General features: G+C 35.7%; 1 protein-coding gene across 2 annotated transcripts; it reads right to left on the reverse strand.

Annotated features, from left to right (window-relative positions):
* Positions 1-1,257: 1,257 nt before the first annotated feature.
* On the reverse strand, positions 1,258-23,512 carry LOC123527278 (uncharacterized). Of its 2 annotated transcripts, XM_045306633.2 has the most exons (10): positions 23,428-23,512; positions 21,659-22,003; positions 19,710-20,340; positions 17,932-18,173; positions 16,785-16,855; positions 15,171-15,194; positions 5,873-6,014; positions 4,540-4,636; positions 3,770-3,874; positions 1,258-1,751 (listed from the first exon to the last, which is right to left on the reverse strand). In XM_045306633.2, exons 2-10 carry the CDS (start codon positions 21,985-21,987, stop codon positions 1,473-1,475), a joined length of 1,920 nt encoding a protein of 639 aa, XP_045162568.2. In that variant the 5' UTR covers positions 21,988-22,003; positions 23,428-23,512; the 3' UTR covers positions 1,258-1,472. The 2 variants fall into 2 exon arrangements, with proteins under 2 accessions (XP_045162568.2, XP_045162569.2); XM_045306634.2 differs by lacking the exon at positions 15,171-15,194.
* Positions 23,513-23,516: the final 4 nt, after the last annotated feature.

The raw sequence follows: 23,516 nt of genomic DNA on the forward strand, positions 1-23,516 counted from the left end.
AATGCATAAACTAGGTTCTGGAACCTATATCATGTGGTCCAGAATACTGTAATTTTGAAATATCTGACATCTTTTTTAGCAGTCACAAGTTACATTAAATATGTCTGCATTAGCCCTTACTTCTAAAATCCTATAAAACAACTTCATACAGCACATCTAACTATGCCCTATCATTTAGCTTCTCTAAATATGGAATACTGAAGTTAGAAATCTGGAACAGAAATGGCCCCATCACAGATTTAAATCTGGTAGTTACTTTTGTTCAAACTAATGCCATTTTTATTAGAGTGGACACAGTGTTCTATTTGTAACATACCCCAGGTGCAAAAGCAGTGGGCAGTCACACTGCGGTCTGGTAATAACATACAGAGATACAAAACCAGTTAGCACATGCTAAACCCACTAACATTCTTTCAATTGAGAGTTCTGTATAGAGACCCTCTGCATCTGCAGTGTTTACAAATCAGGAAAATTACTGAAACTGGAGCATCTAATGCATTACTCATTACCTTCCAACTAAATTCACTGATGTCCTAATGGAGAAATTGTGGTAACCAATATGGCTGGGTAATGGCAAATATTAATTTTGTTGTTGTTGGGTTTAACGTCGCACTGACACAATTATTGGTCTTACGGTGACTTTCCAGCTTTGATGGTGGAGAAAGACCCTAGGTGCCCCTCCGTACATTATTTCATCATAAGCGGGCACCTAGGTAGAACCATCGACCTTCCGTAAGCCAGCTGGATAGCTTTCCCACATGAACAATTCAACAATACCAATGAGGCTCGAACCCACATCGGTGAGGGGCAAGTGATTTGAAATCAACGCCCTCAATCACTAGCCCACGGAGGCCCCCACCAAATCTTAATAAGTCTACACATACACCTTAATGCTATGTTGAAAACACAGCTTGGATGATACAGATGGTCAAACCACACTCAAACTGCAGCCAATACATTTAAGAGAAAACTTTTTAAAACAACTTTTCAGCAGTCTTGGTTAGTATATAATATTACTTCAAATTCAAACTCTTTCTGCTCAAATTCTTCTATTAATGATAATAATTATTACAATCCTCTTTCAACACGTGCTCAAGCAGGCAAGCAAAGAGAGGGAAAATAATATAAATATTGAAAAATCATCAACTCTGTGCCAAAACTGGACATTTTCTTCTGTATGCCAATGCACTTATCCACTTCTTGTGCTGAGCTGATGATTTAGTTTAATGGATCCAGAAACCTTAATAAATCAAATCCTATACATGTATGTTTATTCTGCAAAATTTTCCTTTTTTCCGTGGCAGCATTGGATATCTTTCCCTTGGCAATATTGAAAACATGTTTGAAGACAAACTAAATGAAAAGAAAGTTCTGTATAAAAAAAACCCCATAACTTTTGTACTAGCAAAACAAAATTGGTATATGAAATTTCTTTTAAGTCTATAAAATTTGATAAAATCTAAGCATGAAAACTACAATCTAATAGGGTCATCACTTCTTTCCATTTTAAGTCTTTTCATTTCATACATAAGAGAATATGTAGAGTTCAGTAAATCGTCAGTGGCCTGTTTCAACCCTTGAGAAGACTGGCTAAATGCTGATGTATTAGTGTGTGCGCTAGGCCAGATACTGTCAGTATAGGAAGCCTCCGGACGGTATGTGGGTTTTGGCATGGGTTTACAGATGGACTGCTCAGCCGGGTCCCAATGATAAGGATAGTTGGCAGCAAGTTTCTCAGCTTCATCCAATGTCTGAAATTTGAAAACAAGTTTGAATTACACACTCTTTTTTTACTGAAATATGTTGGAATGATTACAAAATTATGGTAATGAAAAATAAAATTTATAATATCTCATCATTTAAGAAAATGGTAAAAATATTTCTTTCAATGTTCACATTAAATACACTTCAGCATAAAGATATACAAATATTTTGAAATTTCAAAGGTTTTTAATCTATTTTTTTGAAAAGCAGTGATGACAGAAAAGGGTCAATATAAAAAGGGACTGATTTCCTAATTAAAAAAGGTAAAAACTTTAAGTATTTTGGACAAGCTTCAAATTTTCATGATATTTTAGTCAGCCCTAGTGAATAAAGGTAGTTCTGGATGTTTTATAAACTGGAAGTCATTGTTTAAGGTCTTTAAATTGGATAACATAGAATAAAACTTGGACCAGCATACAGAAAGGAAAGTCAGGGGTGTAAAATTCCAAACGCCCGTTGCGTAAAACAAGAGCACCGCCTTGCGGGTGCTAACGCTCATCTGATTTTTTTTTATAATAGAAATATTGTCCTACCCATGATTTTCTAAGTCTAAAAAGGCCCATCATTCTTGCAAAAAGCAGGATAGAGTTATGTTTCTTGATGTATAGTGTCCACTTATGATGGTGAAAAACTGTTGCAAGTTTTAAAGCAATAGCTTTGATAGTTTTTGAGAAAAGTTGACTTAAACATAATATTCAACCAAGAAAATGATTTTTCTAAGTCCAAAAGGGGCAATAATTATTGCAAAAAGCAGGATGGAGTTATATTGCTTGCTGTACAGGGTCAGCTTATGATGGTGAACAAGAGTTGCAAGTTTTTAAAGCAATAGCTTTGATAGTTTAAGAGAAAAAGTTGACCTAAACATAAAACTTAACCAAGAAATCTGATATTTTCTAAGTCCAAAAGGGGCCATAAATCTTGCAAAAAGCAGGATGGAGTTATGTTGCTTGCTGTACAGGGTCAGCTTATGATGGTGAACAAGTGTTGCAAGTTTTAAAGGAATAGCTTTGATAGTTTAGGATAAAAGCTGACCTAAACATAAAACTTAACCAAGAAAACTGATTTTCTAAGTCCAAAAGGGGCAATAATTCTTGCAAAAAGCAAGATGGAGTTATGTTTCTTGATGTACAGGGTCTGCTTATGATGGTGAACAAGTATTCCAAGTTTCAAAGCAAAAGCTTTGATAGTTTAGGAGAAAAGTTGACCTAAACATAAAACTTAACCAAGAAATCTGATATTTTCTTAGTACAAAAGGGGCCATAAATCTTGCAAAAAGCAAGATGGAGTTATGTTTCTTGCTATACAGGGTCAGCTTATGATGGTGAACAAGTATTCCAAGTTTCAAAGCAATAGCTTTGATAGTTTAGGAGAAAAGCTGACCTAAACATAAAACTTAACCAGGCAACGCCGACGCAGACGCCGACGCCGACGCCGACAACCTCTCAAGTGATGACAATAACTCATCATTTTTTTTCAAAAAATCAGATGAGCTAAAAACTGCAACACTGTACTTTCTTCATAAAGGGAAAAAAAAGATAAAACATAGAATTCTTATACCTGCAGATAAATACAATAAAATTTCAACATTAAGATGAATTGTAGAAAGAGGTTATGATGAATGGAATATTCGACATTTTATAATCCTATATTTCAATCTAGAATCAGATGCTACAGAATATGAGTCCTGACTAGTTAAAACATTACATGAGCCGTGCCAACAAACCAACATTACATGAGCCGTGCCAACAAACCAACATACTGGCTTTGCGACCAGCATGGATCCAGACCAGCCTGCGCATCTGCGCAGTCTGGTCAGGATCCATGCTGTTCGCAAACAGTTTCTCTAATTTCAATAGGCTTTGAAAGCAAACAGCATGGATCCTGACCAGACTGCAGGGATGCACAGGCTGGTCTGGATCCATGCTGGTCGCAAAGCCACTATGTTGGTTTTCTCATGCCGTGGCTCACATGTGTATACACCCTGACTTCCAACCAGATGACTTACAGTTTTCATGGAAGACCTGATGCCAGTTGTAGAGTCCCTCAGTGCTATGTTAGAGGATGCTGGTACCATAGCAGGTTGAGTCGTGTTCCAACCCTTCAAACAATGCTAAAATAGAAAAGAAAAGCATCACTAGTCACTGTAACTGTTTGTTATAAAACAATATTTAAATACAATGTTTACGCTATCAATACAGATAGAGCTATTGGAAGACAGCAACACTTGACTCTATCTCTGAAAGAAGTAAATTTAATGGAGATACATACATAAACATACCAAAAGGTACAAGTAGTTTTCAGTCATAGAATTTTCTCCTCTTATGACGCTACACATGAGTATAGATTACATCAAAATATTGCTAAGTCAAGAAAAGGGGCCTGACATTGGGAGAAAAAAGAGTTAAGAAACCTGTGTAAAGAAACCTGTGTACAGTATGTAAAATCATCATTAAAAGTTTCAAATCATTTTAGTCAGTAATAACTAAGACACAAGCTCACTTACAAGAACTTAACCAAAATTGCTCAGTTGAAAAAAGGGCATAACTTTGTCAAACTTGCACATTGTATATATCAGACTTGTGAGAAGTTTAAACCCAATTTCTCAAGTATTTACTGATATATACCAGCTTACATATAGTCTTAACCAAATCAGATACTGATGCCGGCAAATGGGCAATTGCAACAGCTCCACCAATTCTTTGAATTGTCAAGCTTAATATAAAGTAACAATAACAGAATGAGTCAAACTGTGTAACATAAAAAAGTGTAGTGTACCTGTGAGAGAGCCATTGAATCTGTACCATCCAAACTGTTCCTTCGGTGAGGCTTCACTCTGTGTGGAGGCATTAATGTTGATCTGGGAATACTCACTCTGTATAAGGATATTGTATAGCATTATTATATATTTCATAAAATGCTGAGCCTGTTGGCAGGCAATGATCTAGGTACCTAAAAGTAACATTTCATTTTGCATTCTCTGTTTCTTAATAGAACACTAGGCCTAAGTATATTTTCTGCTTCTTTTCTATATACAGATGCAACAGTTTCCGGGCTAAGGCAAGAAACTGAGTCATTCAATATTTCAATCTAGGTCATTCTTGAAAAAGGCACTTTGCTAAAAATTTTATAAGAAAGTGGTACTGAAAATTCTTGTGAGTTTTCTGCATACATCCATGCAATATTTATATACTTGAAAGACAGAAAACTGTTGTGGATAGTGACACTGGTTAACAGCATTAATTTTTTTATTTGTTAACCCTTTCCATATATCTTTTTGTACAGCTAGTGATTTCTCAACACCAAGATAGACTAAGTCTATTTGAGCCATGCCATGGGAAAACCAACATAGTGGGTGTGCGACCAGCATGGATCCAGACCAGTCTGCGCATCCGCGCAGTCTGGTCAGGCTCCATGCTGTTCGCTTTTAAAGCCTATTGGAATTGGAGAAACTGTTAGCGAACAGCATGGAGCCTGACCAGACTGCGCGGATGCGCAGGCTGGTCTGGATCCATGCTGGTCGCACACCCACTATGTTGGTTTTCCCATGGCACGGCTCATTTCTGTTTTGTTCTCTTTCTGAGTTAAGTCATACCAAAAGCATCATTACACTGGGCAAACATTCCAGCTAACATCATGGAGGAACCCATGTGTCCATCAGAGTAGACAGTCAGACATCTGAGTAATAATGGCTAATGTTTCAGCTGACATTAGGCTTGACACGACAGATTCCACATGAATGAACAGAAATCAATGAGGAACATGTCTTTTTTTCACTCACTCACCTGAACCATTCCATCTCTACCACTGAGGTCTAATGATTCTATAGTAAATGACTTAAATTATTTACATGTCTTTGCAATTTTTTTGCTTCCTTGTCAAAATATTTCTTCAGTGTTGTTATATTTTTAGGTCCTCTGGGAACATGGAGAACATGCAATCTGACTATAATAGAATTCCGCTTAAGCCGGCACTAAGGGGGCATGAGGGGTGATGGACATTTCATAACCTCTCATGAATAAACACAATCAAACCAAGTCTACTATTATGTTTCTTGATTGCTTTCTATGTTCCCAAATGATCTTTTTATAGATTTTATGATCTATAATACCTGACAAATCTAGGTTCCTCATAAGTTGGCTCTTTTTCTTTTACATGACTGGTATCCGGCTCCTGGTAGTCATAATCAGCAAACAGGCTTTTCTTTATCGGCTCGGGAAACAACCTATCATTTACAATGTATGGCTTCACCTCTGCAATAAACCACAAGATACTTTATTTGCAAGCAAGACTAACCCTTACCCTGCAAAATTTCTATAGTGAACTTGTTCATATTTCAATTTGGACAGTACCATGAATTGTTAAAAGGGGTGTTTACCAAAAGATACTAAATGTGCAGGCTGATCATGACCTACAATGTTGGCAAAGGCAGAATCAGTCGTGTTTAGCATGATAGTGGCTAATTCTATTTTCAATACCGGTAGATTATCTTCAATTACAACACACTTTATTCCATGTTTGATTTTATGTTATATACTCAGATATAATATAATAAAAAATTATTTTGCCTAAAAATAATTACTTTTATTTTTTCCCGAAATTTATAGCTATCTCGTTGCTAGGTGTGTTAGCTATAAACTATCGTCGTTGTCAAGTAATCCAGTTTTCTAGTTCCTTGTCTAAACATAACAGATTAATGATAAATGCCTATTCGTCAGGGAACCACTCGAGCGTTATATTAAATCGAGAGCACGTGCAATCTTCTCAGTTGAACTAAAGGTGTATTGGCTAGCGCTTCAGATCGATGTTAAATTGAATAGCCATGCCACGTGGTCGATGCAGAGCACGCCTGAAAGGTAGAGGCGAGCCAGCCTGTCGAGATGATTATGAAGGGAAGGAAATGAAAGGCGAACTAGACGGCGGATTTGCCAGAAATTCCAGGCATCAGACAAAATGCCCGTAGGTTTGTTATTGATTTCGAACAAATTCTGAAGGAGTCGCAATTAATTCTGCAGTTTGGTAATGACAGTACTTACGTCAGTAAATAGTTATACACAGTTAATGTCTTCCCGTTAACATCTATGCACCGATTATGAATTGTGTATTGTATTAAATGTAAACTTAATACGGGGTGTGGCGACCCTATTTCTCATAATTTTACAGATTCGAACCAAAGCAATAATGTTGCTAGTTCAGTCAACTGTCGTAATAGTTTCTTGATTCCGACAGGCAGTGATACTTTCAATACACGAGATTCACATAAGGCATTTCCGTTTTATTACTCGTAAGGTGCTCGCAAAGTAAATAGTAACATCGGTGACGTCACATTTCATAAGACAGTGACACTGTTGTGCTCATTTACTTCCCGCAATTTAAATAGCAAATTTTGGAGTGTTTTACGTTAACGTCCCCTTTATGGGACCGTCGAATAGTTTAGTATTGCAAGGGTATAGCATACGGATTAAGATCGGATGGGTTACGGAAACCAGAAAGATTGTAAGGAAAAATATTTATACAAGGACGCAACTGTAAGATATTTAAGTAGGTTTTCTCAAACACTATTAATTACGACCCTCACTTTGCGATAAGTTTTACATGACCAGGAGAATCTGTCGGCATGCAAACGCAGGTATCAGCACCTGTTAACGTTGGATCAGGTTAGGTCATTTAACTCTTTCGATATCATAAACAAATATCACTAACAAATTCACTGGTTCAATATTAGACTTAGATGTACTTACATTTTCTTCCGATTGGTTTCGGTAATGATCTTCAAATACACTGCACGGGAACACGTGCATCCATAGAATCGAAAATTTAAGATCCACAATATTTAATCCAAAATAAATAAAGATGTTGAACTTGCTAGGTTGTATAATACAGGTATAATATACATGTCAGGTGGGTAATTTAGGCCCTTCCTTTGATAAATGTGTTTTCGCAATATTATCTGAAGACTTATTTATTAAATCTTTTTTCAGCATAGTTTGTCAAGTATAGAGGAATAATTTCCTTATGCTGGGAAACAAAATATGATTGAAATTTAACTAAACACACCGACGTACATATATATCGCTACATTAATTCATGCAATGCACATTGTCTTCGCTTAATATGTCACTGTCAATTTTGAACTAAATTCTTGTGTGCCTCATGTATTTTTCATGCAAATCATGTAGAGTTGTCATCACAGATTACAAAGAGTACCGTTACTTTGTAGTGCATCTTTGAAATAGAGTAAGGCATGTTGTTGATAAATTTTATGTAACTCGTCCACTGTTATTTTAGGCTAAATGCTCGCAAACGTTTTACAAAAAAAAAAAAAAAAAAAAAAAAAAGAATTCAGTGGTCTATTATGAAAATAAGATTCAAACGTTTTAAACAGTATTAGTTGGACAGTTTGTTCTTTGTTGGGTGTTCAGGATTGTTAATTGTTGCACTACTACGTTTGTTAATTTGGTGAGGAAATTCTGTTTCGATGAAGCGCAACTTTCCGTACATTAAATTTGAAACGATTGTTACGTTTCCCGAAACACATTGTTACTTGAATTTTTTCGAAGAAACGGGGTCAGAATCGTGATGTCTGTCAATTTAGAGGCTGAAAAACAATAGATATTTGGTTATTTTCCATACAGAACCGGATTCTGTTATCAGAGTCAAATAAGATATCACGGAAACTATGTTAATTCAAGTTGCGGCCTCAAAATTTGTTTTTTACACCATTCTAAACTTTTAAAACTAAAGAGAAATCAATTGAATACATTCTAAACTTTTAAAACTAAAGAGAAATCAATTGAATACATGAATACAAATAATTTATACATGTATATGTGGCTAGCTTTCCTATGATATTTTATTGGTTGTCATTAATTCTTAATAGTATTTAGTTAGAGCTGTTCGTATTTATTTCTAAGGGCACTGGTGTCAGTTAACATGACATTTTAAAATAGCGTGACATTGCAAATAACAATAGATAGAACTGTTTTGCACTTGGTTTCCCATTATATAGTGTCACGTTTTTGTTTGGTGTTAGAAGCTAACTAATATAAGATTAGGTCATCATAGTTGTAAATATGTAGCGTTAAGATATACTGCCAATATTTAGCCGAATCCAATATCACAGGTCATATTAATGGTTCTTAAAATAGGCATAGGAAATAGAGATCAATATAATTGCACCTTTGCTAATCCTACCAGGTGTTCTGTATTACAAAAAGTGGATCTATTGTGACATTTTGATACAAGCAAAACTGTATTATCTGCTCTAATATTTACCTACTGGTACTTCGTTTTATTATTGGCTTGTTAAAAGTTAATTTTTTACCATATGTAAGTTGACAGAATCATAGGAACCATGTCTTGAGGGGTAAATCAAACACAAATGAATAAATCCTTAATGATTTTGTTGTGCAAAAATGTATGATATTGTGTAGAAAACAGTTTTCATTTTCCACTCAATTGTGTAATTGCAAGGGAAGTAAACTTATAGATCTCAACTTATAAGTACTTAAGCTTAAGGCAAGAGTTGTCATTCTTTGTGGATCACAACTTTAAATTAAAAATTAAAACTTCTGTTATTGATATTAACAAAACTATCATAAACTCCACATTTGTGAAATCATTTTTGGTTATTTCAAGGACTTGGAAATTATTTTCTAGACTTTATTTAATGTAATATTATCATTGAAAATTTTAGAACCTATCTCTACTTAAAATGTTGGAAGTTATCATACTGTATTACAACACTCTTGACTGATGATTTTATCGTTGGAATATGTATGTGTAGTGAGCAAAACTTCAGAGCTGGTTATCATGGGATTTGGTTGAAATCTGTAACAAACTACCAGTCGTTTGTTACATTATGTATGAATGAAAATTTTTTTTTGGTTGTCTTAATTTTTCTCCTGTTCCAGTAAGTGAATTCTCTTCGAATAGCTCATGTAGCACTATATCATGTTAACGAAAGTCTGTAGTTTTTTGACCTTAGCCCGGAACCGGAATTTCATAAATCAGTGTTGGTTTGTTATATAAATTATTAAAGTCGGATTTTTAATATTTAAGTAAAAAAAAAAAAAATTCTTTGACAAACCAAGCCGAAATTATTTACTGAGGACAGATAATGTTAACGTCATTATGTATTAGATTTACAAAATCAGGTTGAAATTGTGTTTTCGTGTAAGTTGAATATCTGGACATATTTCATGCTGTATAGCGCAATCTATTTATGGAACGATTACGTATTTATAAGTAGAAAGTGACAGCGAGACATTATTGGAAAAGTCGATTATTCAGGGTCTTCATAGTAAAGTATGGTTTTCTTTTAATATACGATTCGACAGAAGTACAACTACTTTAACACGTTATTGATAAATATATTGACCTAGTTCCGCAGTAGATCTATTCATTTATAGATACAAACAACATGTACATGTATAATTGCACGACAATTTTTAGGGATGTGTGACCCATCCGCTAGCTTCGGTATTTTACCGCAGTATTATTATAAATTAATAGTGCAGACATGCCTTGGTGTATAAATCCCACATGGTAACTTAAACGATAAAATGTTTGATAATTATGATTTTCTTCATTAAAACGTTTCAATACAGAAAACATTTCAGTATGCACTTAACTTTTTTCATTGACAATCTTCTTGAGTTCAACGATGCATGAGAACCATAACAAGCAAACGATAATACAATGTATAAACATGCATTCGTTTTAATTAGTAACAAGTTGATCTATACTATGTTTAAATTGGTACCGTAGTGTATTGGATTGTGTTGTCATACCCGACCCGATTGAGGCCTGGTAAACTCATTGAAAAGCTAACCAAAATGCAGTAACAACATAATGCTTGTGGATAAAAGAGATAATGCTTGCGGATAAAAGGGATAATGGTCTTTCTGGATATTGATGTATAGCCTTGAAGGAGTACATATCAACATGGTTGGAATTGAATTTTAATTGAATTACATTAGGACATAAATCTTAAGATAAAACGTGTATCCAAACAAATATATTTTAGGTAAGCATTTAAGTTAGTTATTTCTTTCAAAGATAGAACTATAGATTATCATCATGATGATGAACAAATGATTCGAATCACTCAAAACGATAATCCTTCTGCTCCTTGTTTCATACATTGGCAAAACGTGATCACGTGATGTTGGCGGGATTTGCTCTACTTGTCTTTCAAATAACCTATTCGATTATGTTATAGTTATATGGATGAACCAGTTTGGTTTTAAAGAACAAATATAATTGTTGTAAAGCTGAGATAGTATTTTTTAGAATTTAAGAAATCGCTGCACAGAATTTTCGGGGGATAAATTTTGGCAAATTTATTGTGGCCTGGAAAAATTCTGTCGACCGTGGGGGCGATCGGGCGTGCTTTGGGACGTTTTGATGGTACGGATGTTACGGTGTATATTAAAGGTATTGCTCTAGTGCCTTGGCAATATCTGACTAGCCTTGCTTAAATGTATCATAGCCTTGCTGATGTCATAGCCTTGCTCATCATATAGTATTTGCCTCGCTTAGAATTACAGTACGTTGCCTTGCTCCATTGGTCCGCTAAATGTTCCTCATTACTTTGCAGGTAACGTCGAGTTATGGGGAATATTTAATTTACTGTGGTGTACTGTAGCCTTGCTCATTATAGTATTTGCCTTGCTTAGAAGTACAGTACGTTGCCTTGCTCCGCTAAATATTGTGGTGTACTGTAGCCTTGCTCGTTGCTTAGAATTACAGTACGTTGCCTTGCTCCGTTGGTCCGCTAAATATTGTTGTGTACTGTAGCCTTGCTCATTGCTTAGAACCACAGTACGTTGCCTTGCTCCGTTGGTCCGCTAAATATTCCTCATTGCTTTGCAGGTAACGTCGAGTTTTGGGGGATGTTTAATTTACTGTGGTGTACTGTGGTATCCCTTGCGTCCGTGTGGCGCTGCTTGTTGCTCTACAGGTAACGTGGAGCAATGACGTGGTGCTTTACGAGTACGTCTGGTTTCCTCCCGGTCGACTGGTTTTTCAAATAGCTTTCATTGGAGTGGCCATACTCTGCCAAAATATTGATAATAATTTTTATATTGAAAGGAATATTTCATAGGTTGAATTAGCACTGTTTACAGTATCTTACGCGCCGGTAATTGAAATATGTGACTGTATTCATATCTGAAATGTAAAAATAAACATGTAAAAATGTGAATGTTACTTGTCTTCTAGTTATAATTTCGGGTAATAAAATAATAAAAAATTATTTTGCCTAAAAATAATTACTTTTATTTTTTCCCGAAATTTATAGCTATCTCGTTGCTAGGTGTGTTAGCTATAAACTATCGTCGTTGTCAAGTAATCCAGTTTTCTAGTTCCTTGTCTAAACATAACAGATTAATGATAAATGCCTATTCGTCAGGGAACCACTCGAGCGTTATATTAAATCGAGAGCACGTGCAATCTTCTCAGTTGAACTAAAGGTGTATTGGCTAGCGCTTCAGATCGATGTTAAATTGCCCACCCGCCACACCCCAGTAATAATAATAATAATAATAATAATAAAAATTGTTGTATACTACAATTCATTATATTTTGTTTCTTTAATTCTGTTATGACAATCTGACTGTTTTGTGAAGTATTTATGTTGCAGATAATATGCTGCCATTGGGTGCCAACTCCGGAAGTGATCAGACTCCAGGTACTTTCCACAGACATTAATTGAACGGATTCCTGGACTACAAACAATTTGTGAAACAGACAAATCTAAAAGGATATCATTCTTCCGGACTGTTGCTTTATGAGAAATCAGAAGGACAATTTAGAATTAATACATGTATAATCTTTATTACTAAAATTCCAGTTAATCATTTCCATAATTATATACAATTATTTTTATGTCACTCCTATTTGTAAGGGCCTGGAAAAATTCTGTCGACCGTGGGGGCGATCGGGCGTGCTTTGGGAGTTTTGATGGTACGGATGTTACGGTGTATATTAAAGGTATTGCTCTAGTGCCTTGGCAATATCTGACTAGCCTTGCTTAAATGTATCATAGCCTTGCTGATGTCATAGCCTTGCTCATCATATAGTATTTGCCTCGCTTAGAATTACAGTACGTTGCCTTGCTCCATTGGTCCGCTAAATGTTCCTCATTACTTTGCAGGTAACGTCGAGTTATGGGGAATATTTAATTTACTGTGGTGTACTGTAGCCTTGCTCATTATAGTATTTGCCTTGCTTAGAAGTACAGTACGTTGCCTTGCTCCGCTAAATATTGTGGTGTACTGTAGCCTTGCTCGTTGCTTAGAATTACAGTACGTTGCCTTGCTCCGTTGGTCCGCTAAATATTGTTGTGTACTGTAGCCTTGCTCATTGCTTAAACCACAGTACGTTGCCTTGCTCCGTTGGTCCGCTAAATATTCCTCATTGCTTTGCAGGTAACGTCGAGTTTTGGGGATGTTTAATTTACTGTGGTGTACTGTGGTATCCCTTGCGTCCGTGTGGCGCTGCTTGTTGCTCTACAGGTAACGTGGAGCAATGACGTGGTGCTTTACGAGTACGTCTGGTTTCCTCCCGGTCGACTGGTTTTTCAAATAGCTTTCATTGGAGTGGCCATACTCTGCCAAAATATTGATAATAATTTTTATATTGAAAGGAATATTTCATAGGTTGAATTAGCACTGTTTACAGTATCTTACGCGCCGGTAATTGAAATATGTGACTGTATTCATATCTGAAATGTAAAAATAAACATGTAAAAATGTGAATGTTACTTGTCTTCTAGTTATAATTTCGGGTAATAAAATAATAGATGGAACTTGTTTGTTGGCATAAAAATTCCATAACTTCGTAAATAGCATTTTCTCAATTATTCAGAGCTCTAGATAAGGTTTTGTGTAATTCTTAACATTAGTACCTCACCTTTAACCAATAGTACTGGAAATTCTTAATTTTACTCCCTAAGCATGAACATATATTCTTAAATTTAGAAGTCATACTTATCCGTACAAGATACATATATTAAAAAGTTAATAGTAAATAAGCCATACAATCAAGCCTAATAAACACAAAACAAAGTTAAAATATTGTTATGTCTGACTTTTGCTAATCAAAATGTTCCTTCGAAATATATATATAACAGATATTTCTTTGTTTCAAAGTAAGATCTGCAATACTGGGAGAACACCAGATACAATATTTTCATGAATGGCATTGCCACATGTGAAAATGCAACATCTGGTATTAATATTTTGATCTACACTGAAACAAACAAATTTTCATGTCCTATAATGCTTTTGACCAGATTCTGTTCATTTTATCGTCCTAACAATTTAACACAAGCAACACCAATTCATAAAATCACACAAAACAACTTGATGTCACAAGGTTTATGCTGAGAAAACATATATAGTTCTACATATAATTTACAAACTTCTTATACATATTTATATGTTGGGTGTATATTTTATGTTTATGGTAGTATGTATGTATGTACATCTCGGTTTCTGTTGATAGAACTTCTGAAAATTTATAATTCATTTAAGTTTGCAATCAACAGTTGTTCTATACCAATAAAATAATCATTTTGATAACCTAACTGTTTGAAACGGTGAAAGTTACAAATATAATCTTTTTATTTCAGTAAAAAGTAAAAATAATCATGTCACTGGAAAGAAGTTCACGGTTTCTTCTGTTTAAAGGTATGTACAATACTGATATATTCTGAGAGATAATGGTCAACTGTGTCAAATCCAAAAACAAGATGTACAACAAATATATCGTTAGTCTAGAAAATACATGCATATACTATCCAATACTGTTACAGTTATATGTAAGTCTTTGATAACAATCATATTCTATGATTTTCTATGTAATTATAACTGAAACTGTGTATACATAAAATCATTAAACTATATAATGTACTGCTAACCCTTAACCTGCTATATTTCTATAATGGACTGGTCCATCTTTCAATTTGGACAGTACCACTTATTACTCAAAGGGGTTTTCACTGAAAATTTACTGACTGAATAGCGAACAGTGCAGACCATGATCAGACTGCACGGATGTGCAGGCTGATCTTGGTCTGCACTGGTCGCAAAGGCAGAATCATCTGCTGCCAGCAGGCTAAGGGCTAATATACATGTACTGTGAAATCATTTCATTTCATGGCCAATAAATTTCTTAATTTTGATTTGGTTATTTGCAGGGCCATGAATTGTAGATTTCAAAGCAAGTTTTCAAGGTGAAAGTAAATAAATCAATGGGGACATTTTTTTTTTATTTTGTTATTGTTGCAACCACAAACCACAGAAAATCAGTCCCTCAAAAATATAAATAATTCCACAGTACAGGATTAAAAAAATAAGATTATTGAAAATACAAATGTCAAGTGTTATTTAACGGCACACTACCTGAGACTGGATTATCTTTTAATCCTGATAAGATTAAATAGTTTCATTTAAAGATTAAGTATCTATATTTAAACAATAATTATACAACAAAAGGTCAAAATGGGCCTGAATCACTAACCTGCATAGAACTTTGACCTTCTGAACCTGCTTCTGTCCAAGTTTGGTGAACATTCATTTAGCAGGTCATTAGAAGTAATTTAAAGCATATTCTATTTTTTTAGCCACAAACTGCATAACCATTTCAGTATAATCAAGAGAAGTTCAACCAAGGGTTCTTTAGATAAAGTTTGGTCCATCAAGGTAATAAGAAGAAGCTGTACAAAGATTTTTTCTATTTTGTCTAATTCACCTTCAGTCAAGCAGAAACAGTTAAATAAGAATGGTACTGATATACACTCATCCAAGTATACTACAGACCATGTTTAGGGAAAATCTTTCAAGCATCTCACGAGAAGCTGTTTAAAGGTTTTAAATGTTCACTCATAAGATAAACCATCTGAACAAATCAGACAGAGGTCCATACACATGGATGCTATAGAAGAAGTTTGGTGAAGACTTTTATAGTTAGAGTAAGTTGAATAAAGTTTTTATGCCCCCAGCATCTACTGATTGTCCGTCCGTACGAGGTTAACCAAATGGTACCGTTTCGTCTAGCATCAATACCCCTTACTAGAATGACTTGATACTAATGCAGATGTAACCTGTGATCATTCCTCATCTTTAGACATCACCTGACCTCAGTTTGACCTTGACCTTGAACTCGTTTTGGACTTAGGTTACTTTGCATCGACAAGGATGCCACTGGGGGCATCAAGCATTTATTGAACGCAGCTTCTTGTTTTTATCTATTTTCAACTCATATGGCATCTAAAAGAGGTCAGGTAAAATCAGTTGAGAGAGGTCCATGAGAATTGCAATAGGCCAAGTTTGATAGGGATCTCTCAAGCTGTTTATGAGAAGTAGCTGAAAGTGTTTCTATTTCCGGCTCTCAAGCCCCCTAAAAGGGTTATAATGCAAGCCAGATCATATGAAATACAATAAAGAGAGGTCCCAACAAGGATGCTACGAACCAAGTGTAGTGAAGACCCATCAAGTGGTTTATGAAAAGAAATTGTTTAACTGTTCTTTCTATTTTTAGCCCTGTCAGTCCCTAAAACAGGCCAAGCAGAATTATTGGAATTACACCGAGGGCTACAGACCAATTTCATTTTCTATTTTTAGCTCTAGTGGCCCATAAAAATAGAGGCCAAACAAAACTGTGTTATCATGTTTGTGAGAGGTTCATGCCAGGATGCTACAGACAAAGTTTGGTGTTACTGTGACTAGACCATAGCTGATGTTTATTATAAGTAAAATGTGGATGTAGGATAATGGATGTGCAATGCTGCCACATCCACCTATACAATGGTATAAATGAGGTATTAGCTGAAAATAAACTGAAATCATGACAACATTTCTTTGTTTACTTCAGGTTTGAAAATAGCCTTATTGAGAAAGGATGCCCGAAATAAACTTTAAAGGTTTATTGTCAAACATAATGTATCTGAATTTTGATTTTGCATTGTACAATAAAATTTGTAACACCACTATTTTTTTATGATAATGTATACATACTTGTCTCCTCAAGTGCCTTCTGTACAGGCAATGGTTCCCTCTCTGGGTGTTCCCACATCTCTTGTGGACTGCTAAAAATACCAGTAATAAAACAACATTAGATAACAATATTCTAGGTCGATACAATGACTTGAGCTGACATACTGATAGCTGGCATACTGATTTCTTGCCATAGTAAATTAAGAGATATAACTCTGAACTATAATACCTTGTATGACAGAATGGTTCAATGGCACTGGTGTATTAAGACTAGTGACACTAAGGTCATAGGTTCAAATACAAACAGTGGTGAAATCTCACGACAGTCTAAGGGCCTCCAAAAACCCTTATCTGGATAACAGTCCAAATTTGAAGTCTCTTAATATATAATCAAGTAAAGCTAAAATAAGTCAAATTTTTTCATCAATACGAGAATGTCACCAACACTGATGAAATTGTGAAGACGTCCTTGGAAATTGTCTAAAATGGGGAAAATAACTTACCATAAAATATATCAAAACTTATCACTGATATATCTTATGGTAAGGTTAAATTTCTTTTATAAATATGGTATATATATTATTTGGGAATGTGTGATAACATTTGATATTTGTTCTACTGTAACTGTTGTTAACCTATTGTTGTTTAACAGCCCAAACCCTGGAAGTGAACAATCATTTAGGAGATTTAAGTTCACAACAAGGAAAACACACCTTTTTGTTTTGGGACTGCCTAGTTTTACAGGAGGCAGCTCTATAAAGAACAAGCAGTCTTAAAGACCTCCCCCGCTGCTGTTATGGATAGTGAAAGGGTTGATGGTATTTGGTGGAAGCATTGACATTAGTATATTTCATAGTGACCTTGAGCCTGCATGGCTGACTCATGGGTTTTGCAAACCATCTCAATAAGGTGAACAATTGACCAAAGTTTCAAGAAAATCTTTCAAGTGGTTTAGCAGAAAAGGAGGAGACAGGAAATTGAAGGCTCAAACATTCGAGTTGTGACCTTGGGCTTGACATTGAGCTGGCATGGGTGAATCTTAAGTTCTGCACAATTGTCACATCATTTGGGTAAGGGGAATATTACAGCCAAGTCCTATTAAAATCCTTCAAGGGGTCCTATGTCCTTTATGTAAATATAGACAACAAAATATGAAACATCTGCTTACTTCATATACATTGAGTTGACACACTCCTCAAGATTTAAACGTCTAAACTCTTTCAGATCTTCGAAAAATGTCTCTGACTGATTGACAGCATTGGAGTCATTCTCAATCAGTGCTGCTATCCAATCATATCCCAACATTTTTTGCTGTTGTCGGGAGATTGAGTCCATCTGAAATGTCAGGTTTCCTGAAGCATCGCGGGTTGGACTTCGGAAACTGACTTTGCTAGAATTATTGGTACCTGACTGAAAGGCAAAGTTGTAAATGTATCGTTCACTAGTTTCAGGTATATGTTCAAAACATGACATTTTTTCAATCTCTTTCTACAAAGTAAAAACATGTACAGAATCATAATCTTTACTTCATTAAATTTATTGTATAAAAGGACCATGAATGTCCTCTTATGCTCACTGGTCTCAATCTATCTCACACTACTTCAAACTTTACCTAGATTTCAGAAGATACAAAAAAAAAATGTACCATTCTGATAAAGTTTTATGGAGATAGGGTAAAAATGTGGCCTCTTGAGTGTTACCTGAGTTTACTGACACAGTGACCTAGTTTTTTATACCCCAGATAACCCAGACAAATATATTCTAAAGTTTTGTCACAGTAATCATGTAAGGGGAGAAAAATTAGCTGTCAGTCCTGGGCTTGAACCCGGGACACTTTCCTTACTGGGTGAGTGCTCTAGTAACTGAGCTAACAGGCTCTCTGACACATATTCTCCCCTAACGTGACCTACTACGTACCGTGACATACACCCCTACAAATTGGAAATACGTCCTCAAATACTGGAGGTACATAATATTGCAAGCATCGTAAGACTGACCAAACAAGCATGCCATGGTACCCTGTTGGTTGCCAAATGTCACAGGTTGAGAAAAAATGTGCAGTCAGTCCAGGGCTTGAACCTGGGATACTTTGCTTACAGGGTGAGTGCTCTACCAACCAAACTAACCAGCTGCTTGACACATTTCCTCCGCTAATGCAACAAAGTCCGTGCCTTTGGCAGTTTCATGAAGATCAGGCAGACATTGTGGCCTCCTGATTGTTAACAAAGCTTGATGATTTGACCTAGTGGCCTAGCTTTTTTTTTATCTTAGGTAACTCATGTCTACAAATTTATATAGATTTTATAAAGACAAACATTCTGACCAGGTTTCATATACATCAGGTAGAAAACATGGCCTCTACTAGACTAGTGTTAGCACGTTTTCTAGATTTGACCTACATGTAGCTTTAGATCCTATTTGACCCAATACAGCCTCTCAAGTGTAATCATGGCTTTTCTATGATTTGAGCTTGTGACATTCTTCTTAAGCCGAGATGTCCCAGTTTCAAAACTGTCAAGATTTTATTACGACAAACATTCTGATTAAGTTTCATCAAGACTGGCCAAAACTGTGATCTAGTGTTAACAGTACAAAATGTTTATGATGCAGATACATTCTGTGAAATGATTAATATTTGTAGGCGACTATTTTTTGTGGATTTCTTGGCTGGATCAATCCACAACACAAAATTAAATCTCAATGAACAGATAAAATTCCCCTTCAATTTACAATCTGAAATCCACTAATTTGTGTGCCCATGAAAAAAAGCCATTTTGGCAAAAACTATGAAATTTTATGCCCAAGAAATTCAGTGATTTCACTGTATCTTAATAAATCTAGCTAACTTTTGCTGTTGTTGAAATAACTTGGTACGGTTATAAACCTCAATATTGTAGGAAATTTCAGAAAACACTTAACATGATATTGCACAAGATCAAGTCTCACCTTGTTTCGTCTGTTGCTGGTTGACAGCAATATAGATTTTGGTTTTTTGGTTTCTCTTATAAATTTGGCAATTTTCCTACTGTTCCCAGGGTTACCAAGATTCTTTGAATAATTTCCATCCCCAGAATCTGGATCAGTATCTCTAACTGGAATCTCCCCATCAGAAACTCCCGAATCTGTGTTTGTGCCAAGCCTTTCCTGCAGGAACTTGAGATCACTGTCTTCCACATTGGAATAACTGTAATTCAGTCGTGGATATTCGTCTTCACATTCTTTCAATAATTCGCTAGCATTTAAATCAGCAGTTCCATTGACCTTGACATTTTTATCAATAATTCGCCTCCGGCGGACAGTATTCGGCGTTTCAGAACCTTTTGGAACTGATTCTGCATCTACTTGAACATTTTCTTTTAAATCATCCATATGTTCTTCCTCAATTTCTCTTCTCAAGTTAGATAACTCAGTGTTAGTGTCCCTACTCAAATAGTCTTGACTTCGCAGTTCAATATCTTTACTATGAAATGTTTTTTTCGGAGATGTTTCTACAAAATTTTCTTTGTAAGCATCTCTGCCACGTTTCAAGTCAGCCTGGTCCATTTCTTCTCTTGATTGTGTTCTTCTTCTATGAAGTCTGCAATACAAATATAACATCAGTTCATCATACTGTTTGACCATTCTAACAATTACATGTGAAGCCTGCTACATACAAAAACAATATTAAAATACAAATAGATGAAAACACTGGACCACACAAGCCACAAACACTGGAGTGGGTAGTGTTTCACTGTTCTAAATAAAACATTTGAAAATGTTAAAGTAAAAAGATATGTAGCAAACACCAAATATTACCAAAACTGTCATCACACAGCATTACCTTGACCATGATGCTGACCATCATCTCTATGTTGAACATATTTGCCAAGTTATCAAAAACCTTCCAAAATAGTAAATAATTATATATCTGGAGTAAACACACAATTCTATCTAAGTGACTTGTGATCACACTGAAACACACTAACCATAAGGTAGATCTGCATGTTTGATTAACCGAAAGTTATGGCGTAACGTCATTTATCTGGATCGGCTTATGGAAATGAAAATCATTTTATGAATTAATGGCAACCCATGAGTAAATTTGTTACAATGGCAACGTTACTATCTTTCTGAAGTTAAAATATGATATCAAAACACGAGGCACATTAAATAATTCAAAATAATGGCTTAAAACCAGACTGAAATGTGTGGATCACTTTAGTCATGGGCAAATATCTCAAAAACAAGCAGACAAACCTGTACATTTTATCTAAACATATAACAGGCCATATGTTCATTTACAACTGTGAGAAGTTTAATTGAAATCTACATTGTAGAAAAAAACTATTTGTGAAAATGTTATGAGAACTGTGATTTTCCCAATAGACTCCCATTATGAAAACTTGTGTGAGGTCCTATTTTTCAAATCAGTCTAGCAAATAATCAAGCACACAACCCCATCTTTATATGAGCCGTGCCATGAGAAAACCAACATAGTGGGTATGCGACCAGCATGGATCCAGACCAGCCTGCGCATCCGCGCAGTCTGGTCAGGCTCCATGCTGTTCGCTTTTAAAGCCTATTGGAATTGGAGAAACTATTAGCGAACAGCATGGATCCTGACCAGACTGCGCGGATGCGCAGGCTGGTCTGGATCCATGCTGGTCGCAAAGCCATTATGTTGGTTTTCTCATGGCACGGCTCATATAAATTTGCCGAATTTTCCAAGTATACTCCGAGGTTTTGAAAAATCAGGGTTTAATCAAATTCTACATTGTAGAAAAAAAATTGATCAGAACGTGCAGAACTACCTTAAAGCAATACAATTGAAAGGTACATGCTGGAAACATTTCTGCTCAGTAATAGACTTTATTTTAAGGGTTCAACAGATATGAAACAGACACAAGAAACTTCACCTTGCTCTAACTTCTCTGCTAGGAGTGTGTGTAACTGACTTCTGTAAACTGGTATCCATGGTTTCATTCAAATTACTTCTGATATTCTTATCCTGCAGGTCTCCAAATCTTCGTACAGGAGACTTTCTTCTTCTCTCCTCTTTGGTTTGTTTTAATGAGGTCATACTGGATACTGGAGCCTGACCTTGACCTTTGGCCGCAGTTAAAGAGGGATCCTCAGAGGTTGATGTGCTAACAAAACTCTGCAATCTTGTCTGTTTCTCTTTCAGCTTGCGGAGCAGGTGTTTACTCTGTTCTCTTAGATTGTCATCAATTTCAACAGACGTCATTATTTCAAGTATTTAACTACAAGAAATCATAAAGATCAAATATACAAAAAAACCCGTATTTTTACATATAATAAACTTAAATCATACTGCTGTTAAAAAATATAAATGCAACTTTGCCCAATGTTTTTATGGTAGTTTTCTCAGCAAGACATTTTTCTTTTTCTCTTAGTCATCTTCACCACCTTTTTGCTTTCCAAATAAACTACGGATGTCAGTTTGTTTTTATGCTGAAGCCATGCTTTGACAAAGTATGCAAAAATACACAATGATGAAAATAACAGACTCTTTTCTAATAGTTCAACAGATATGATTTTTATTGTAATAATTGCAACTATAATAATCACAGCCTAGCGCTTGTTAATCATTATCATTGTACCCATACATCTGAACCTTTAAAATTGTTTAAAAAAATAATTTGGCATTTCATAAGTGGGAGATTAACATATAACAGAAACAGATTAAACAAACACCCTTACATTACAAAGACTAAAGTAACGCTTTTCAAAAGACTTACATTGTACTGGACCAATCCTCTCCCAGAAAAAGCATTAAAAATGCAATATTTTTGTTCTAATACTGTAAATCAACTTCATTACCTCATCCCAACATACATCTGATGCCTCTTAAGTACTTCCGTAATCCTAGCCTATCCTCATAGGTGTGTCTACAAATACGGAACTTCCGTAATCCTAGAATCGGAGGCTAGGATTACGGTAATGTTAATGTAGCCACTGCCTAACTTTTAATATATAAGACATTATTAAACTACTGTAGTGGTTCTCGTATCGGGTGGTCTCGGTAGCTGAATTTGTAGAGCGTTGGCACGGTAAGCCGAAGGTCTGAGGTTCGAATCCCGGTCGAGGCTGCACATTTTTCCTGAGACTGTTATATTTGGGGGTTTGTCCGGAATGCTCACCCTTGGAGCCCATGCAGGACGAAGCAGTTTGGCTGGGGTGTACTGTGTGCATCTGAAATCGGTTAACAGTCTGTAACCGACATTGACCAGGAGTGCCAATGTCTCGCAATAAGAGGGAAGGTGTGTAGCTGTTCTCGTATCGGGTGGCCTCGGTAGCTCAATTTGGTACAGCGTTGGCACGGTAAGGTCCGAGGTTCGAATCCCGGTCAAGGCTGCACATTTTTCCTGAGACTGTTACACTACTATTATTATAGGGATTGCTAAAGTGCAAGTGCTCCGTGCATACTGGTAAAGTGCAGTTGTCCCATAGTATGTACTAAGCTAGGCTTTAACTCTGAAAACCCACCCACATTCAAACTGCATGAAAAATGATAAAAGACAAGTTTTGACAAGTTGAAATATTAACCCGCGTTTGTATACAAGAAATATCATGCCATGCAAAAGCTTTCAAAAATTTAACGACAGAAGGTGAAGACAGATACTGAAATCAAAGTGGTAAACATCTTTCTATAGCTTCGAAATACCTCAAAAATAGAAGCAAAGATTGTTTGTGTTTCAATCATCCGCCATTGAAGTTTACATCGACGACGCCTTTTGATTGGTCGAGCGCAGA

This window comes from Mercenaria mercenaria, chromosome 14 (genome assembly GCF_021730395.1).
Source record: "Mercenaria mercenaria strain notata chromosome 14, MADL_Memer_1, whole genome shotgun sequence".
NCBI lineage: Eukaryota > Metazoa > Mollusca > Bivalvia > Venerida > Veneridae > Mercenaria > Mercenaria mercenaria.